Genomic DNA, 16841 nt, shown 5'->3' on the forward strand with positions numbered 1-16841 from the left:
TTCTGAGTCTCAGAGTCCCTGCCTGTAAAATGAGAGAGGGGCTTGGAGAGCTGGATGAAATCCCAAAGGACTTTTCCAGTTCTGACCGGCTGCGGCCACCTTCTCCCTCCACACAAGACAGACTCAGCCTCTTCTCAGTCCTTGAACTTGCCTATTGCAGAGTGCTTGCCCAAGCTGATCCCACCCCAGCCCCCACCACTGGAACATCACCTCTGTGCACTCCTATTGGTTTTTGTCTGAATCTCTGAACTGGCGGGCCACTCGGAACACACCAGCCCAAACCCCTTCAGGGTAGAGTCCCCTGTACAATACCCCGGAGAGGTGGGTCACCTCCATACCTCATCCACACTTCAAATCCTTCTCCTGGTCACTCCCCCTAGTCACCTGAACTTTTAGCATAGAGTTCTTGAATGCCAACTCTGCTACTTCCTAACAAATGGCATTTGTGACAGTACCTCCCTGAATTTCAATTTCTACCTGAGAAATGGCTGGTTTGAGGATAACATGTGATGGTACTAGTAAAGTTCTTAGCACAGCTCGTGACACACAGAAAGGCTTAATAATTCCATAAGTCACTGCCCTTGTCTGAATAAGTTACCTTGTTTATAAAATGGGAAGAACCTATAGAACCTATCCTTTTTTTTTTTTTTTTTTTTTTTTTTTTTGCACAATGATTTCTTACTCTGTCACTCACGCTGGAGTGCAGAGACATGATCATGGCTCACTACAGCCTCAAATTCCTGGGTTCCAGTGATCCTCCCATCTCAGCCTCCCCGGTAGCTGGGACTACAGGTGCATGCCACCACACTTGGCTAATTTTTGTCTATTTTGTAAAGATGGGGCCATATTGCCCAGGCTGGTCTCAAACTCCTGGGCTTGAGCAATCCATCCGCCTCCGCTTCCTAAAGTGCTGGGCTACAGGTGTGAGCCACCATGCCCAGCCTCAGAACATATTTGTAGGGGTGATCACTCACTCACTTATTCATTCATTCATTGACTTAATGATTTTTGTAGAATACCTATTGAGTGCCCGGCATAGCACCGGGCACTAGGAGATTTGGTGGTGAAGAAAATAGATGAATTGTTCCAATCCTCATGGAGCTCCCAGGCAATTCCGAACAGGCAAGCATAGATTGCCAATGTGCTGATATTAAGAAGGAAAAAACAAAGATATTATGGAAGCTCATAACAGGATTGTGTCAGGGAGACTTCTCTGTGAGACAAGGAGCAGGGCACGGCTGGGTGGGAGAGTCAGGAAGGTTTCCTGCAGGAGACATCACCCTAGTCTAATAATTAGCTTTAATTATCCTCACCACAGTCCTAGAAGGAAGGCACTGGTTATCTCTCATTTTACTTTTCCCTGAAGATAAATTAAGTGACTTGCCCAAGGTGATGGAGCCAGGAAGGGATGAATGGTTTTTGTTTGTTTGGTTGGTTGGTTGGTTGGTTTTTGAGACAGAGTCTTGCTCTGTTGCCCAGGCTGGAGTGCAGTGGCCTGATCTCGGCTCACTGCAACTTCCGCCTCCCAAGTTCAAGCAATTCTCCTGCCTCAGCCTCCCAAGTAGCTGGGACTACACCATACCCGGCTAATTTTTGTATTTTTAGTAGAGACGGAGTTTCATTGTGTTGGCCAGGCTGGTCTCTAACTCCTAACCTCGTGATCTGCCCACCTTGGCCTCCCAAAGCGCTGAGATTACAGGTGTGAGCCACTGCACCCAGCTGCTGAATGGGTTTTAAACCCAGATTCCCTGGCTGTGGAGTCTCAGACCTAAAAAACCTGTCTTCTGCTGCCTGTTTGAATAGGCAAATCCTGGGATATAGAGCATCATGGGAAGTAGAGAGGCTGCCTTCACTTGGATGGAGCCCAAAAGTGGGACTCTAACTTTGCCATATCCTATCCAGACACCAGTGAAAAGGAAGAGATCAAGACACATACAAGAACTGACCGAGGACCCTCAGGGTGGCTGCGGCCAGAGTTTCTCCCCTGCCCGCTACCATCCAGGGCTCTCTGCACTTCATTAGTCTTCCTGCCTAGGGTTGTGGGAGAGAAAGAAAAAGCAGAGATATTCCTTTCTAAATTACACTGGGATTTAGACCTTCCAGCCCGACCCATAAACACTCTTGCTCACTAAACATGCCTGTCAATAGGGGACTGTCAGCCTTGAATCCATGCTGGAAAACTCCCTTAATCCCTAACTCTTTCTGCTCTGTTTTCAGCCTTGGGCAACAGCTGGTACCCCAACCTCCTAAGCATTGCTGAGACCAAAACAGTCCCTGGGCATGAAAAGGATGCCAGGCTGCAGGACTGCAGATGGCTTCTCCTTCCTGACCCAGGGCAGCTGTCTCCCTTTATCCTCTCTTCCGTGCCACTCTGAGGCAGGTTGGTTCTCCTGCTTCCCTTCCTCAGCTCCTCTTTCTTCACCCCCTACCCTTTGCCCCTCCTCTGTCCCTCCCCTTGAAGTGAGCAAAGCCTATTCTGGAGCCAGATGATGGGCATGAATTTGGCTCTAGCTCCTACTAATTGTGCAGCCCTAAACAAATTAATTTCTCTGTTACTTAGTTTCTGCGTCTGTAAAATGGGAGGAAAAAAGGAGCTAGCTCACAAATTGTGAGGGTAAAATGAGTTAGTAGTTGTAGTGTTTTGGACAGTACCAGGCAAAGAGACACTACTACATGAGTGTTTGTATAATAAATGCCTGGGTACATCCAATCTGATCAAAGGCGGAGATGGGAGATGAGCTTGGGGTATCCAGGATGTGTGGAAACCCCACCCCCTCTCATAGATTACTGCTATAATCTCCTTCTGGTCTCACCAGCCCCAGGCTGCTTCCTTGTGATCACTTCTCTACTCTGGCTGCTGGGTCTTCTTTCTAAATCCTGATGTGACCACATAACTCCTCTGCTCAAATTCTGCAGTGGTTTCCCATTGCCCGCTGGATAAAGGCCACCTTCTGGCCCCTTAGGATCTCATCTTCAGAATTCTCCAGCCCCATCTTCCCCATCTTTCTACTCCCCTGGATCTGAGATCGACTTGCTTGAAGATATGCCCTCCAATCTCAGGCCTCCAGGCCTTTGCACTTGCTCTTTCCTCCACCTGGTGTTTCCTCCCATCCCTTTCCTCTTGATGTTGGATGTTGTCCCCTTCCCTCCCCCTACTCTACTAGGGCTGTAGCCAGATGAAGGCAGTCCCTGAGGGAGGGAAAGGGGAGAGTAAGGAAGAGACAGCAACTCAGAGCTGCAGCTTTCTCAGCTTCAAAACGAAGACAATAAGAAAAGGGGACCTCTCAAGATCAAAGGAGGGGACGGAACAATACGTGAACACTCAGGAAACTGGAAATGAGCGTTAGCATGGAGTGACTGCTAAAGGGTTACTGGGGGGCCCGCCCAAGTCCCCCAGCTCCTTTCTTCCAAGTCCCCCACCCACCCATACCCACCCCCCGTCAGACCCAGACCCCTGGAGGTGAACACAGGAGAAAAACGAAGTGGAGAGAATGGGAAGGCGGCAGTGATAAAGAAAAAAGGAAATGCAGTCCGGGGGGAGATGAGAGACAGAAAGCATGGGGTTGGAGCCCCGCGCCTCCGAGGAAGGAGGGAGAGGGTGACCTGGGATGCGCCCCCCCTCCCCTGCTTCCCCATTCCCGGGGGCTGCCCCCCTCCGGCCGCAGCTCAGGAGGGTGGGGGCGGGGCGGGGCGGCGCCGAGGAGAATGAATAATTGAAGTGGAGGGGAGGAGGAAGAAGAGAAGAAGGAAGAGGAGCCGCCCGCGCAAGGTCCTCCCCACGCCGCACCCCCCTCCGCCGCCCGGAAGTCGCTCCCCGCCTCCCGCTCCGCCAACATGGCCGCGAAGTCGGATGGAGCGGCGGCCTCGGCCGGCCCGGGCCCGGAGGGGGTGGCCGGTGGAGCCCGGGGCAGTGCCGGCGGGTGCGGGGAGGCGGCGGCGGCGGCCGGGCCCCCGGGGAGCGTCGGGGCGGGCGGCCCGGGGCCGCGCTACGAGCTGCGGGACTGCTGCTGGGTGCTGTGCGCGCTGCTCGTGTTCTTCTCCGACGGCGCCACGGACCTGTGGCTGGCGGCCTCCTACTACCTGCAGGGTCAACACACCTGCTTCAGCCTCACGTTGCTGTTTGTGCTCCTGCCCTCACTGGTCGTGCAGCTGCTGAGCTTCCGCTGGTTCGTCTACGACTACTCGGAGCCTGCAGGGTCCCCGGGACCCGCCGTCAGCACCAAGGACAGCGTAGCCGGCGAAGCCGCCATCAGCACCAAGGACAGCGCCGGCGCCTTCCGGACCAAAGAAGGCAGCCCCGAGCCGGGTCCCCAGCCTGCGCCCTCCTCGGCCAGCGCCTACCGCCGCCGCTGCTGCCGCCTCTGCATCTGGCTGCTGCAGACCCTCGTCCACCTCCTGCAGCTGGGCCAGGTCTGGAGGTAGGAGAAGCGCAGGTGGAGAGAGCTGAGCCCGAGGACGGGGGGTGGCGAAGGGCTACCTGCCGTCCCAGCCCTGATCTGACCTTTCCGGGCTACCCTCCTGTCCTGACCTCCGCCCCGCCCCACCCCATTGCAGCTCCAATTTCTTCTCAGTCGGCTGCTCCCTAACCTCTGCCCCCAAGCCCTGACCAACCCCAGTGCCATCTGGTCTGACCTGGCATTTGAGAGGGGAGGAGATGGGGTAAGAAAGGAGAGAAAGAGATCCTCAGGGGTGTGCATGAGTGGGGAGGATCCGGGGCTCATGAGGATAAATGTGAAGCTTGAAACAGGACCACAGGGCCCCATTCTGCCATAACCCACTCCTCTCTGCCTGAGTGCCAAGCCTGGGCTCAGGAAAGATCTCAGAAGTCCTTTCCTGCTCTCAAAGATGCTCAGTTCAGAATTGCAGCTCATTCACAATCTGCAAGGAGAGCCACAGAATTTGAGACAGCTAAATGAATATCCCGCCTAAACTTCTTGGGCTTTTTGGAGAAAGATATGCTGGACCCAACTGGGGAAACCTCAGGTTCCTTCTACTTCCTATGACCCCCTTTCTCCCAACTAAGTGTCCTCCCCTTCCAACAGGGCCAAGGGGATTTGGAATCTTGAATCTGAGATTAGATGGCCACTGGCTGCCCTTTAATCCCAAACTGGTAATGCAAAACTGAGGCTTTGTTCAAGCTGCCCACTTCCAGTCTTCTTCCTCTGCCAGGACTGAGGGTGCCTGCTGCACTAAGTTAACTGGAGAGAGGGGTAATTATAACCTAGGGCTCCTCTTGAATCTGAATTTCTATTTAGTAGCTTAGGCTCTTCCGTGGTCTGACGAATGAACTTGCTTACTGTATGATCTTAGGCAAGCTGCCCTCCTCCTTCCAAGCCTCAGTTTCCTCTCCTATGAAATGAGGGAGAATCCCTACTCCTCTTATCTCATTGTCTTATAATTGCATTATTCTTACCTGTTGGGATGGTCAGGTGAGAGGTCTGCATGTGGGCCCTGTAGACTACAACATTTTAAGAGCATGGGGAAAGCATGGAAAAAGTCACTCTAGAGATATAAAAAGTGATTACTGCTGTTGTTATATTTATTCTGCTACTTGTTAACACATTCTGCCTAACTCAGAAGATTCAGTTTGGGGCTGAGGGTTGAAAACAGGACTCCTAGGGTTTGTCCCTGCTGCTCACTTGCTGTGTCACTCTTGTTATGTTGTCGAATCTCTGTGCCTTTGTTTCCCTATCTATTCCTGCCAAGATGATGTGTATATTCCACTTAGCTTACCCTAGGGGAAAAGGGGGGTGGAGCTCTATCCACACAAGGTGGTGTTATTATTATTAGCGTGACACATAAAAATACTCATGTGTACATCCAGGAACTAATCTGCATTTATCATTCTGTGCCCGAGTGGACAGATGGTGAAAGATATTTTTAGATTCTGAAATGGTAACTTCCTATTCTTGGTAGCCAAGCTTCATCCCCCTTTTCCTTCAGCCTTAAGTGGGCCAGATGCCCTTTGACTCACTGGCTATCCCCCCATTCAGAATCCACTTACAAGAAACTAATACTTCTCTTCTTTGTTAAGCGTAAACTGAGTTTCCCTCAAACGGGGCAAAAATGGCCATGGGTGTGGGGTCTCAGGGGAGTAGCTAGAATTGCTAAGGATCCCTTCATCTCTACGGTTTCTTGGATATGGCTAAAAGGACTAGCTATTTCTACTATCTCCCATTTGCAAAATGAGGGAGCTGGGATGAGATAAGTTTGTAGGGATAACAATCTAATAGCGCTTAGGTTGAATGTGGCTTGTGGAAGTGTTTTGTGTGGCTTGTATGGTATTTTAAAAACCCAGAGTCATAGCTTCCCTTTGAAAAAATTGGATCTAGCAGTATCAATCCTGTAACAATTTAGAAAGAGTCTATGTGCTCTAATTTGTCCATCCTTCCCTTTGATCATATCTGTACTATTTCACTTAGACCTAAAAGCCCTAATTTACAGTTCTATAACAATTATTTTATTAAACACTGACTTTGTGCCAAGCCTACTGGCTGCCTTTTTACCTGCTATATCTCCTGTACCCCTTCTAATCATCTTGTCATGTGGTTAGCGTTATAATTTCTACTTGACAGATGAGGGAATGGAGGCTCAGAGAGGGAGCATCCTTGTCCAAGGTCACACAGCTAGGAACTTGAAGAGCTGACACTCCAGGCTCTCTGCCTTTAAAGCCTGAGTTCAATGTATCCACCTTGTAATTATGCCACTAAAGTGTCCCTCAATCTTAAAGAAGTATGAATCTGAGTTTCCAAGATTCCAGTATGATAGAAAGTCAGGGCTTCTGTTGCACTGAGATAAGAATGTGAAAAGAGGGGCAGGGAGTTGAACTATGTGGGTGAGGATGGAAACAGTGTGTATTATGGGGAAAAGGCTGGATTGGGGAGTGATCTGGTCAGGAGGCTGACACCTTTATCCTAGTTTGTGACTATAGTTTCCTGGGTGACCTTGGGCAAGGCTCTTTCCATCTTTGGGTAATTTCAGTTACCCTGTGTGTGAAATGAGATTCGATATGATGACCTTAAGAGTTTCCCATTCCTGAAATTCTGACTCTGGGTTTATTGCCAAAGCAAAAGCCTCTGGGCCCTTTCCCCCAAAATCTTTGGATTCTAAAATGGCTAAGGGCCTGGACAAATGGAGGGAAAATCCAGAGAAGGTATAGAGAAGCTGCAGGGGCTGGCATTCCTAGAAATTAAGCAATGTTGGCCCAGCACATTTGCTTACCACTTGAGATGTTCCCACAGATGTTCTGAGTGGTGGAGCCTGGGGTAATGAGGAAGGAGATGTGTGATTGGGTCCTCCAGAATCATACCTAGGAGGCTAGGCAGCCACTCACCTCCTGATCCCATTTCCTCAATTCTGAATAAAATAATTATAATCATGAAGATATTTTTCAACTTCTTAGACTTGTAAAATGCTGGATTAAAAATTCAAATGCTTTGAAGACTCAGGCAGGTAACAGACCATAAGATACAAGGGGTGTCAGACAAGAGGACATTCGGGGGCAAGTAGTGTCTGAGGCAAAGGGAAGCTCCAGCTGATCATGCCATGAGAAATCGTGGACCCAGTCTTGATTTCTCAAGAGAAATGGGAAATTGAGGTTTTTCCGTGAACTGTCCAAAATTTGACTACTAATTAAGATGTTTAAAAATAGTGTCAACCAAAGGAAACATATTTATTAGCCTGTCTTCTTTGTAACCTCTGGTTTAGCTCTTCAAATTGATAAGGTCTTTTCACACAGAATATTTTATTACTAATTTAAACATAAAATGAGACTCTGAAGAGAGAGAAGAGGAAAAAGCATACACAGACACTGCACACCTACCGTGTCCCCACAGGCCGCATGGGAGTGTTTCAGGCATGTGATCTCATGTTACTCTGAAACCCTCCCCCTGGTGACTATTGTTATACCAATTTATCGGATAAGGAAGTGAGACTGAGAGAAGTCAAGTAACTTTGTCCAAAAGTCACCCACTGAGGAAGTGAGGAAAGGTGATCAGTCCCAAACCTGGCTCTATCTTTTACACCACACACTGGCTACTTTGGAAGATGTCAGAACAATGTCTTTGTGCACAAAGAGATTGACCCTCTGAGAGAACAGCAAACAGATCCTCTGGCGGGGCACGAAGCTAGCTGTGTCCTGGACACCAACCTGCATCTTCATCCCTCCCTTCCCTTTAAAATTCCTGAGCTGTTAAACCGCCCAGGGTTCTCAAGCCAATTAAAGTCCTAACCCTGTCCCCCTGGCCCTGTAGGCAGCAGAGCAGTAAGCCATGAATCCTGCTTTTCCTAATCTTGAACTCACTGGGCCCCAGCTTCGCCCAGATAAGCATGGTTTGCTAAGCCAATTAGTGGCAGACGATCTGACATGGGATTCCTGCCAGGCTCTCAGGATCTGGGAACCCCAAAATGGGGAGAAAATTAGGCAGTTGGGATTTGGGGGCCCTCCCTCTGATGCCTTCTCTATGCCTAGGCCTGGACACTGCACTCTATGTCACCTAAGAAGCCCTGCATGACAGAGAAGTTCTGGAATGAGTTAGTGACCTACTGGAACTGAACATCAGGCCCTGGATTTCCCCTCTGGGAAACTATATTCTTGGCATAATGGTTAAGAGCACGGACTCTAGATTCAAATGACCTCAGTTTAAATCCGACTCTACTACTTCTTATATGTGACCTTGATAAGGCAAATAATCCCTCATCCGTTGTAAACTAGGGACCATAATTGTACCCACCCGCCTCTTGGGTTGTTTCAAGGTTTAATGAAGTAATGTGTAAGGGTTCAGCAAAGGGCTTGTTCCATCGTTAAATGCTCAGAAACTGCTGGCAATGATTAGTGCATTAGCCTGGTCTTTGCTCCCTGTGGAACAAAGGTTTGTTCATGGAGCACATAGCCAGACAGCAAGGGGGTCCTGAAGTCCCTTGAAGCCATAATGACATGGCAGTCATTCATTTAATCTGCAGTTATTCATTCAGCGGACATTTATGAAGCACCTGCTATATACCAGGTACTGTTCTAAGTGCTGGGAATAGAGTGGTGAACAAGACAAAGTCCTTGCCCTCTTGGAGCTCTATAGCCTAATGAAGGGACCAATAAAAAAATAAACTATGATATATGTTATATGTGATATATAATACCTGGGTCAGATTGTGATAAGTGCTATGGGAAAAAAATGAAACGGCAGGGAGCTACTGGAGTGCTGGGGAGAGGTGTGGCTCTTTGAGATAGGGTGGTCAGGGTGGACCTCTTCAAGGAGGTGGCATGTGGGCAGAGGGCTGCAGGAGGTGAGGACAAGCTGTGTAGAGGTCTTGGTAAGGGTTTTGCAGGCAAAGGAAAAGGGAAGGGCAAGGAGAAGGCCTGTGGGGCAGAAATAGAGTGAGGGGAGCATATTTGGAGATACTGGTGGACAGACTGGCAGGGGCGAGGTCATGCAGGGCCTCAGAGGCCATGGCGAGGACTAGGGCTTTTACTCTTCATGACATGGGGAGCCCAGGACAGAGAAGGAATATGATCTTGGCTTGTGTTTTACAATGTCCACTCTGGCTGCTGGGTGGAGAATAGACTGGAAGGGCAGGGCACAGTGGCTCACGCTTGTAATCCCAGCACTTTGGGAGGCCAAGGCAGGAGGATCACGAGGTCAAGAGATCGAGACCATCCTGGCCAACATGGTGAAACACCATCCCTACTAAAAATACAAAAATTAGCTGAGTGTGGTGGCGTGCGCCTGTAATCCTAGCTACTCAGGAGGCTGAGTCAGGAGAATCGCTTGAACCCAGGAGGCGGAGGTCGCAATGAGCTGAGAGCGTGCCACTGCACTCCAGCCTGGATGACAGACCAAGACTCCATCCCAAGAGAAAAAGCATAAAAAAGAGAGTGAGTAGACTAGAAGGAGGCAGAGTAAGCCTAGAGATGCATGAGGAGTTTGCTACAAAGATGCAGGAGAGAGACAATGGAGACTGGATCAAGCTGTAGCAACAGGGGTGGGGGTCTGCTTCAGGCTGAGCTAATGTGACCTCTTTCCTTCTTTGGTCCTTAGTCTCTCCATTGGGACCAGAGTTAATGGTTCAGAATCCACTCTCTGGAATCAGCCATATCCTGCATCTGCCACTTTCTGTGATTTAGGACAAGTGACATGACTTGTCTGTGCCTTGATTTTCTCATCTGCTAAATGGACCCTCTAATAATAGCACCTATCACATGGGGCTTGAGGTAGTAGAAAATTAAATAATGTTCAGTGTTCAGCACAGTGCCTGGAACATAGGAAGTGCTCAATGATGATCATTAGTCATTGTTATTTGTAAAACAGGTCAGGGGTTGGATTCCATAGTTTTCAAACTGTGTTTTACAGCCCTGTCTCCATCATTTTAACCCAAGTATCTCCGAATGTCTCTTTTATGACATGTTGGCTACATGTCTAATATTTTGTTTTGAATAATCTGTCCTACAGCTGATGCTTGTTTACAACCCCCTGAACTCGGTGATCATCCATGAGGTTCCTCCCTGCTCTGCCTTTGTAGGGTTGTTCCACTTTGGGCCTCACCACCCACCTCCTGGGAGATCCCTCTCCAGGAGGCTCTCCACTCCCACCCTGCCTCCTCCCCTTGCCCATCCAGCTGTCATGGGCCATTAGAGCTGCTCCTAACAGACACAGTGGCTGCGGCAGTTGGGCCCAGCGTCCCCTGTTTGATCTATAAAGACCACACAGGAGAAGCTCTGGGGAGTGGGAGGGCGGAGGGCTGCCAGGAAATGGCTTTGAACCCAGCAGCTGGGGCGCAGGTCCCTGGGGAGAGGAGGGAGGATGGTTGGGATCTTCTCTGGCCTCTCTGTTCACCACCCTTTGTTAGGGCATCCAAATTCCTCCCCTGGGAAATCCTATCAGCCTCTGGTAATCACCCCAACCCCCAATCCCACTTCCACCTGCAGGCAGAGCGATGGCTCTCCTCTGTCCCTAGAGCAAGTCCCTGTGCTTTAGCCTGGCTTTAAGGCCCTTTGCCCCCTGACCTTTTGTCTTTCCTCCCTGCTCTACCCACATAACAACCTGCTCCCCACCCCCTTGCTCTCCACTGCCTGCAGTTCTTCCTCCAGCAACACCCAACACGTTTCCAGTCTCCTCCCAGTGAAATTCTGCACGTCCTTCCAGGCTGAGCTCAAATGCCACCTCTTCTAAGAAACTTTCTCTGAACAAATCCCACACATGCTATCCTCTGCCCCCCAGAAACCACCTCCCACTCCCTCAACCAGGCAAAAGTCATTGTTCTAAAGTGGAAAATGTTTGGCTGTTTTGTCTGTTGATGAAAAAGCTATACATTCTTGTTGAAACCTCAGGCAATATAGACAAGGCATGAAGTTCCCCTCTGCTCATTATCTCTTGGGGCTGGAGGGTTGGGGTCAGGGCAGGTTTCCACTTACTAAGTAGATATTTCTTGCATTGCTTGAAGATTTTACCTCTGGTGTTTAATTAGCTAAAAAAAAATGCATGTATGCATCTGCCTGTTTTTTAAAAATCAGGTGTTACTTAAAATTATTATACTTACTGTTTATTAAGACTTAGATTCTATCATTTCTCTTGACAATCCTGCCAGGTAGGGAGTGCGAGGATGAAGAAGAAGAACTGTAGACCCAAAACCCTGGCTTTGCCACATATGAGCTGTGTGGCTTTGAGCAAGTCACTTAACCTTTCTGGACCTCAGCTTTCTCATCTGTGAAATGGGCATCATAGCAATCCCTACCCAGGTCTCCATTGTGAAGGCTGATCAATTAACATATATGTGCTCTGCACAGTACTCAGCACATAGTGGTACTCAGTATTTGCTAGCATTATTGGCCCCATTTTACAGATGTGGAAATTGAGGCACAGGGAAGAGTGGCCTTCCAGTTCATAAGGAGCAAAGCCAGGGTTTGAAGCCATGAGGTCAGGCTCCCAAACCCACAGGGGGAACCACCAAGCTATACTGTCTTCTGCTAGTTAAGTGTATTCTTACAAACAGTCGATCACGTATTGTTTAGAGAAGCAGGAGAAAAAATATCAGAAAAGTATTTTTATTTTTATTTTTATTTTTTTGAGACGGAGTCTCGCTCTGTCACCCAGGCTGGAGTGCAGTGGCTCGATCTCGGCTCACTGCACTCCCGGATTCAAACGATTCTCCTGCCTCAGCCTCCCAAGTAGCTGGAATTACAGATGCCCACCCCCATGCCCGGCTGATTTTTGTATTTTTAGTAGAAACGAGGTTTCACCATATTGGCCAGACTGGTCTTGAACTCCTGACCTCAGGTGATCCACCTGCCTTGGCCTCCCAAAGTGCTGGGATTACAGGCGTGAGCCACCGCACCTGGCCAGAAAAGTATTTTTAAATTTGTATTTTAATGTAAAGTCCGCACTGTTAACATTCTGGGTTCTTCCTCTCAGACTTCCTCTGCAGGCACAATTACTCATTCCTCTTTACCCCACACCACTGATCACATTTTGTTGTGATCATCTGCCCACCTGGCTGGCTTTCCCACTGGATCACAAACCCCTGGGGAGTTGAGGCCTTGTCCCTTTTTCTCTCTCTCTCCCATGGTGACTAGCCCAGAGTGGATCCTCTGTTCCTTTTGGTGGTCTTGCACCCAGCCAGCTCTGGTGAGGTCCGTGGTGGGTTCTTGCAACATGAAGCCAGTTGAAGTGGGCATTGGGTCTGTGGATGAAGTGCAAGGTGCTGAATGTGGGAGCTTTCTGCAGTTGTGGACACAGCACTGAGGTCTGTTAGGCCTACATCTGCAGCCTTTAAAACTGTCAATGGCCTAAGGCTAAGGAAAGAGGAGGTAATAGGAACAACCCTGGGTTGGGTTCCCAGAATGATACAGATGTGGCTGACTTAGGAGATGGAGGAAGTCAAGTTCCTTTTATGCAGTAGGTACTCAATAAATGTTGGTGTGAACTGGATTGAACCTTTGAGATCAGAATCTTGGACAAGTCACTTCACCACCTAGGGTTCAGTTACTCCATCTGTAAAGTAACTTCAGAATTCTGGTGAGTTTTCCTGGGACTTGGACAAGAAAGCAGAGTAGCTGAGAGCTTGGGGCACCAGTGCAGATCAAGGTGCCATGACATCCTAGTTGCGTGACCCTGGGGAAGTTGCTCCACCAGCCACAGCTCCTGTCTCACCTGTGAAATGGGGATAGTGGTAGCATCCACATCTTAAGGTTCTTATAAGGATATCTTGAGATAATGTAAATGCACAGGGCTTGTCATGTAGTATATGCCCGGAAAACATCTACTACAATGACTACTATTACTGGCCCAAGTCGCAGCCCATCCTACTTGCTTAGTAACAAGATGGGGTTAGGACAGGGGCATAGCGGGTCCTAACTCTCACCCACTGACACCCTATCGAGGAAGGAGAGTTGTTCTATGGCTCCAGAGATAGTGTGAGGGCAGATGCGAACTCAAAGTAAAGGAAGATACAGTCTTTGGAATAGAAGCAAGAACACACTGTCAATCAGGCTGTTCCCAAGGGTGTGAACTCCGCATCAGCAGAGGTGTCCAGATGGAAGTGGCTAACTTTGGCAGGGATGCTGTAGCAGGGACTCCTGCTTCAGTTTGGAGGGTAAACTAGATCATCTCTAAAGCCCCTTAGTTCTAAGTGTCTGTAGCTGTAACCTTGGGACTTTATGATACTCGTTTCCATGATGTTTAACCACCAGACCACAGGTTGCAAAGCAGTGGCCTATGGGCAAATCCAGCCTCAAGAGTGTTGGTTTGGTCTGCAAAGGATTTTTTTCTCCTACTTTTTTTTTTCTTTTTGAGATGGTCATGCTATGTTGCCCAGGCTGAAGTGCAGTGGCACGATCTCAGCTCACTGTAGCCTCTGCCTCCTAGGCTCAAGTGATTCTCCTGCCTCAACCTCCTGAGTAGCTAGGACTACAGGTGCACATCATCATGCCCAGCTAATTTTAAAACAAAATTTTTGTAGAGGCAGGATTTCACTATATTGTCCAGGCTAGTCTTGAACTCCTGGGCTCAAGTGATCCTCCTGCGTTGGCCTCCCAAAGTGCTGGGATTGCAGGCGTGAGCCACTGTGCCAGTTCTTCTCCTACTTTTTATTAAAACCTTTCATTACATAAAAATTTAAACACATGCAAAAGTTGAGGGAATAGGATAATGATCCCCCATCACCTCTCTTCAACAATTATTGGTTCCTGACCAACCTTGTTTTATCTAGGGCAGCACCATCCAACAGAACTTTCTGCAGTCATGAAAATGTCCTATATCTGCACTATCCAATATAGTAGCCACTGGCCACACATGGCTACAGAGCAATTGGCATGTGGCCAGTATGACTGAGGAACTAAATTTTAAACTATTTACTTTTAATTAATCAAAGTCTAAATAATCATACATGGCAAGTGTTGAACATGTAGGTGTTGGAGAGCATAGTTGCAGGTCCCACCCCATTTCCTTCCCTTCCATATTATTTTCAAGCAAATCTCAAACATCTCTAAAAAGATAGACTTCAAAAACATCAGTAAATGACTGGGCATGATGGCTCATGCCTGTAATCCGAGCACTTTGGGAGGCTAAGGTGGACAGATCACTTGAGGTCAGGAGTTCAAGACCAGCCTGGCCAACATGGTGAAACCCCGTCTCTATTAAAAATACAAAAATTAGCTGGTCATGATGGTGCATGCCTGTAGTCCCAGCTACTCAGGAGGCTGAGGCAGGAGAATTGCTTGAATCCGGGAGGCGGAGGTTGCAGCGAGCTGAGTTCACACCACTGCACTCCAGCCTGGGCGAGAGAGTGAGACTGTCTGAAAAAAAAAAAAAAATTGTTAAAATATGTAATACTGCTATCACACACCTACAAAATGGAATTATAATTTCTTTTTTTCTTTTCTCTTTCTCTTTCTTTTTCTCTTTCTTTCCTCTTTCTTTCTTTCTTTCTTTCCTTCTTTCTTTCTTTCCTTCCTTCTTTCTTTTTTCTTTTTTAAGACAGGGTTTCACTCTGCCACCCAGGCAAGAGTGCAGTACCACAGTCGTGGCTCACTGAAGCCTCGAACTCTTGGGCTCAAGAGATCCTCTCACCTCAGCCTCCCAAAGTGCTGAGATCACAGGCATGAGCCACTACACCAGCCTAATTTCTTAAAAATTCATATAGTATTTCTTTAATTTGTTGTGAACATTTCCAAAATGAGATGTTTCCCTTGTTTTTCTTTTTGCATAAATATCCTAATATCCGCCTATTCTTGAAAAATTGAAACTCCAGTCATGCTGGGCTCATATTCTCCCAGGGCATCAGTTGGCTGAAACTGACAGGTGGCTGCCTCTGTAGACAGGCCACATAGTTCCCCAGTCCTTCATAATGATAGCAGCTGAGCCCCTTTGAGCATTGGCGTTTGAGACCCTGGCTACCACGTAGAATCTCACACCGAGACTAGGGACAAATAGAAGTGATGTTTTCTCCCTGCCTTGGTCCCATGATACCTTCAGATGCCATCAGGAGGCTGGAATCTAACCCCCTCCCCCACTGGCTTATGACATCCCAACTCCACATGAGGATATCAAGCAAAGAAAGAAAGGGGGAACAAAGGGCCTTGGGCTAGAGTATGGGGTCCTGGGTTTTAGTCTCTGCTCTGCACCCATTTCACAGATGGGGAAACTGAGGTCCAGAGAGGGGAGGAGAGCTGGCTGCACTCATACGGTGAGGGATGTGAGAGGCCATAACCTAGTCCCCAAATGCTTTGCTGGAGAGGGGTTGCCCATTCCTCTGCTGTGTAAAAGAGGGACACTGGCTGGAAGCTGATGAAGGTGAGTGGGATGGGAGAGGGTCTCAGCTTCTCAGTTAGGGCCTAAAATTAGTGGTTGGGAAATGTTTGGCTTTAGCCCAGAAGAAAAAAAAAAAAAAAAAAAGAGGTGCTGTGACTCTGTAGGGGGCTGCTAAGGAGGAGGGAGACAGCCCAGCTCCAGCTCCCAGCACCACATGAAATGGGAGCCAAACGTGTAAAATCACATTCTTTACTGACATTTATGACTCATTTGGCTGACAACCCCAGGAAGGTCCTATTTTGTATTCTTGCAGGCGCACTCAACATTAAAGGGTAGGCAGATGGGGAGGGGGCCTCAGGGCCATCCCCCTAACCCCCCCGGCAAAAGCTTCTGGGGCTTCATTGCAGGTGAGGAGGCTGTATAGCTGGGAACCGAGTGTTTCCTGGAGAACCCATAGACCAGATTTGGGTTCCCAGGGCCTGGCTCAGCTTGATCCATGCCCCATGGTGAAATGGGGGAGTCAGCCAGTCCTGGTTTGGGATGCAACTCTGATGCTTTCTGGCTATGTGACCTTGGGCAAGTCATTTCTCTAATGGCTCTAGACTCTATTGCCTTGTGTCTGGGCCATCCTTACCTCTCACCTGGCAACTGGTCTCCTGTCTTTCACCCTTGTCCTCCTGCGATCTGTTCCCCACAGCCAGGATGCTTCCTCTAACATGAGGAAGTGGTATCTAATCTTGTCACTTCTCTGTTTAAAACCTTCCTGTGGCTCTCCATCACTCTTAAGATAAAGACCAGACTGGGCATGGTGGTTTACACCTGTAATCCCAGCACTTTGGGAGGCTGAGGCAGGAGAATTGCCTGAGCTCAGGAGTTCGAGACCAGCCTAGGCAGCATAGAGAGACCTCATCTCTACTAAAAATTTTAAAAAATATCCTGGTATGGTGGCATATGCCTATGGTCCCAGCTACTCAGGGGGTTGAGGTGGGAAGATTGCTTGAGCCCAGGAGGTCGAGGCCACAGTGAGCTGTGCTCTCATCACTGCACTCCAGCCTGGGCAACAGAGTGAGATCCTGTCTCAAAAAAAAAAAAAAAAAAAAA

At 48.6% G+C, this 16841-nt stretch overlaps 1 protein-coding gene across 1 annotated transcript in view; it reads left to right on the forward strand.

Annotated features, from left to right (window-relative positions):
- The first annotated feature begins 3809 nt into the window (after positions 1 to 3809).
- Positions 3810 to 16841, forward strand: part of XKR7 (XK related 7) — a 33030-nt gene continuing 19998 nt past the window's right edge. The window contains exon 1 of the mRNA XM_005568650.5: positions 3810 to 4418. Coding sequence (XP_005568707.1) covers positions 3835 to 4418 — 584 coding nt within the window. The 5' untranslated portion in view covers positions 3810 to 3834. The remainder of the gene's footprint in view (positions 4419 to 16841) is intronic.

Source organism: Macaca fascicularis, chromosome 10, assembly GCF_037993035.2.
Source record: "Macaca fascicularis isolate 582-1 chromosome 10, T2T-MFA8v1.1".
Lineage (NCBI taxonomy): Eukaryota > Metazoa > Chordata > Mammalia > Primates > Cercopithecidae > Macaca > Macaca fascicularis.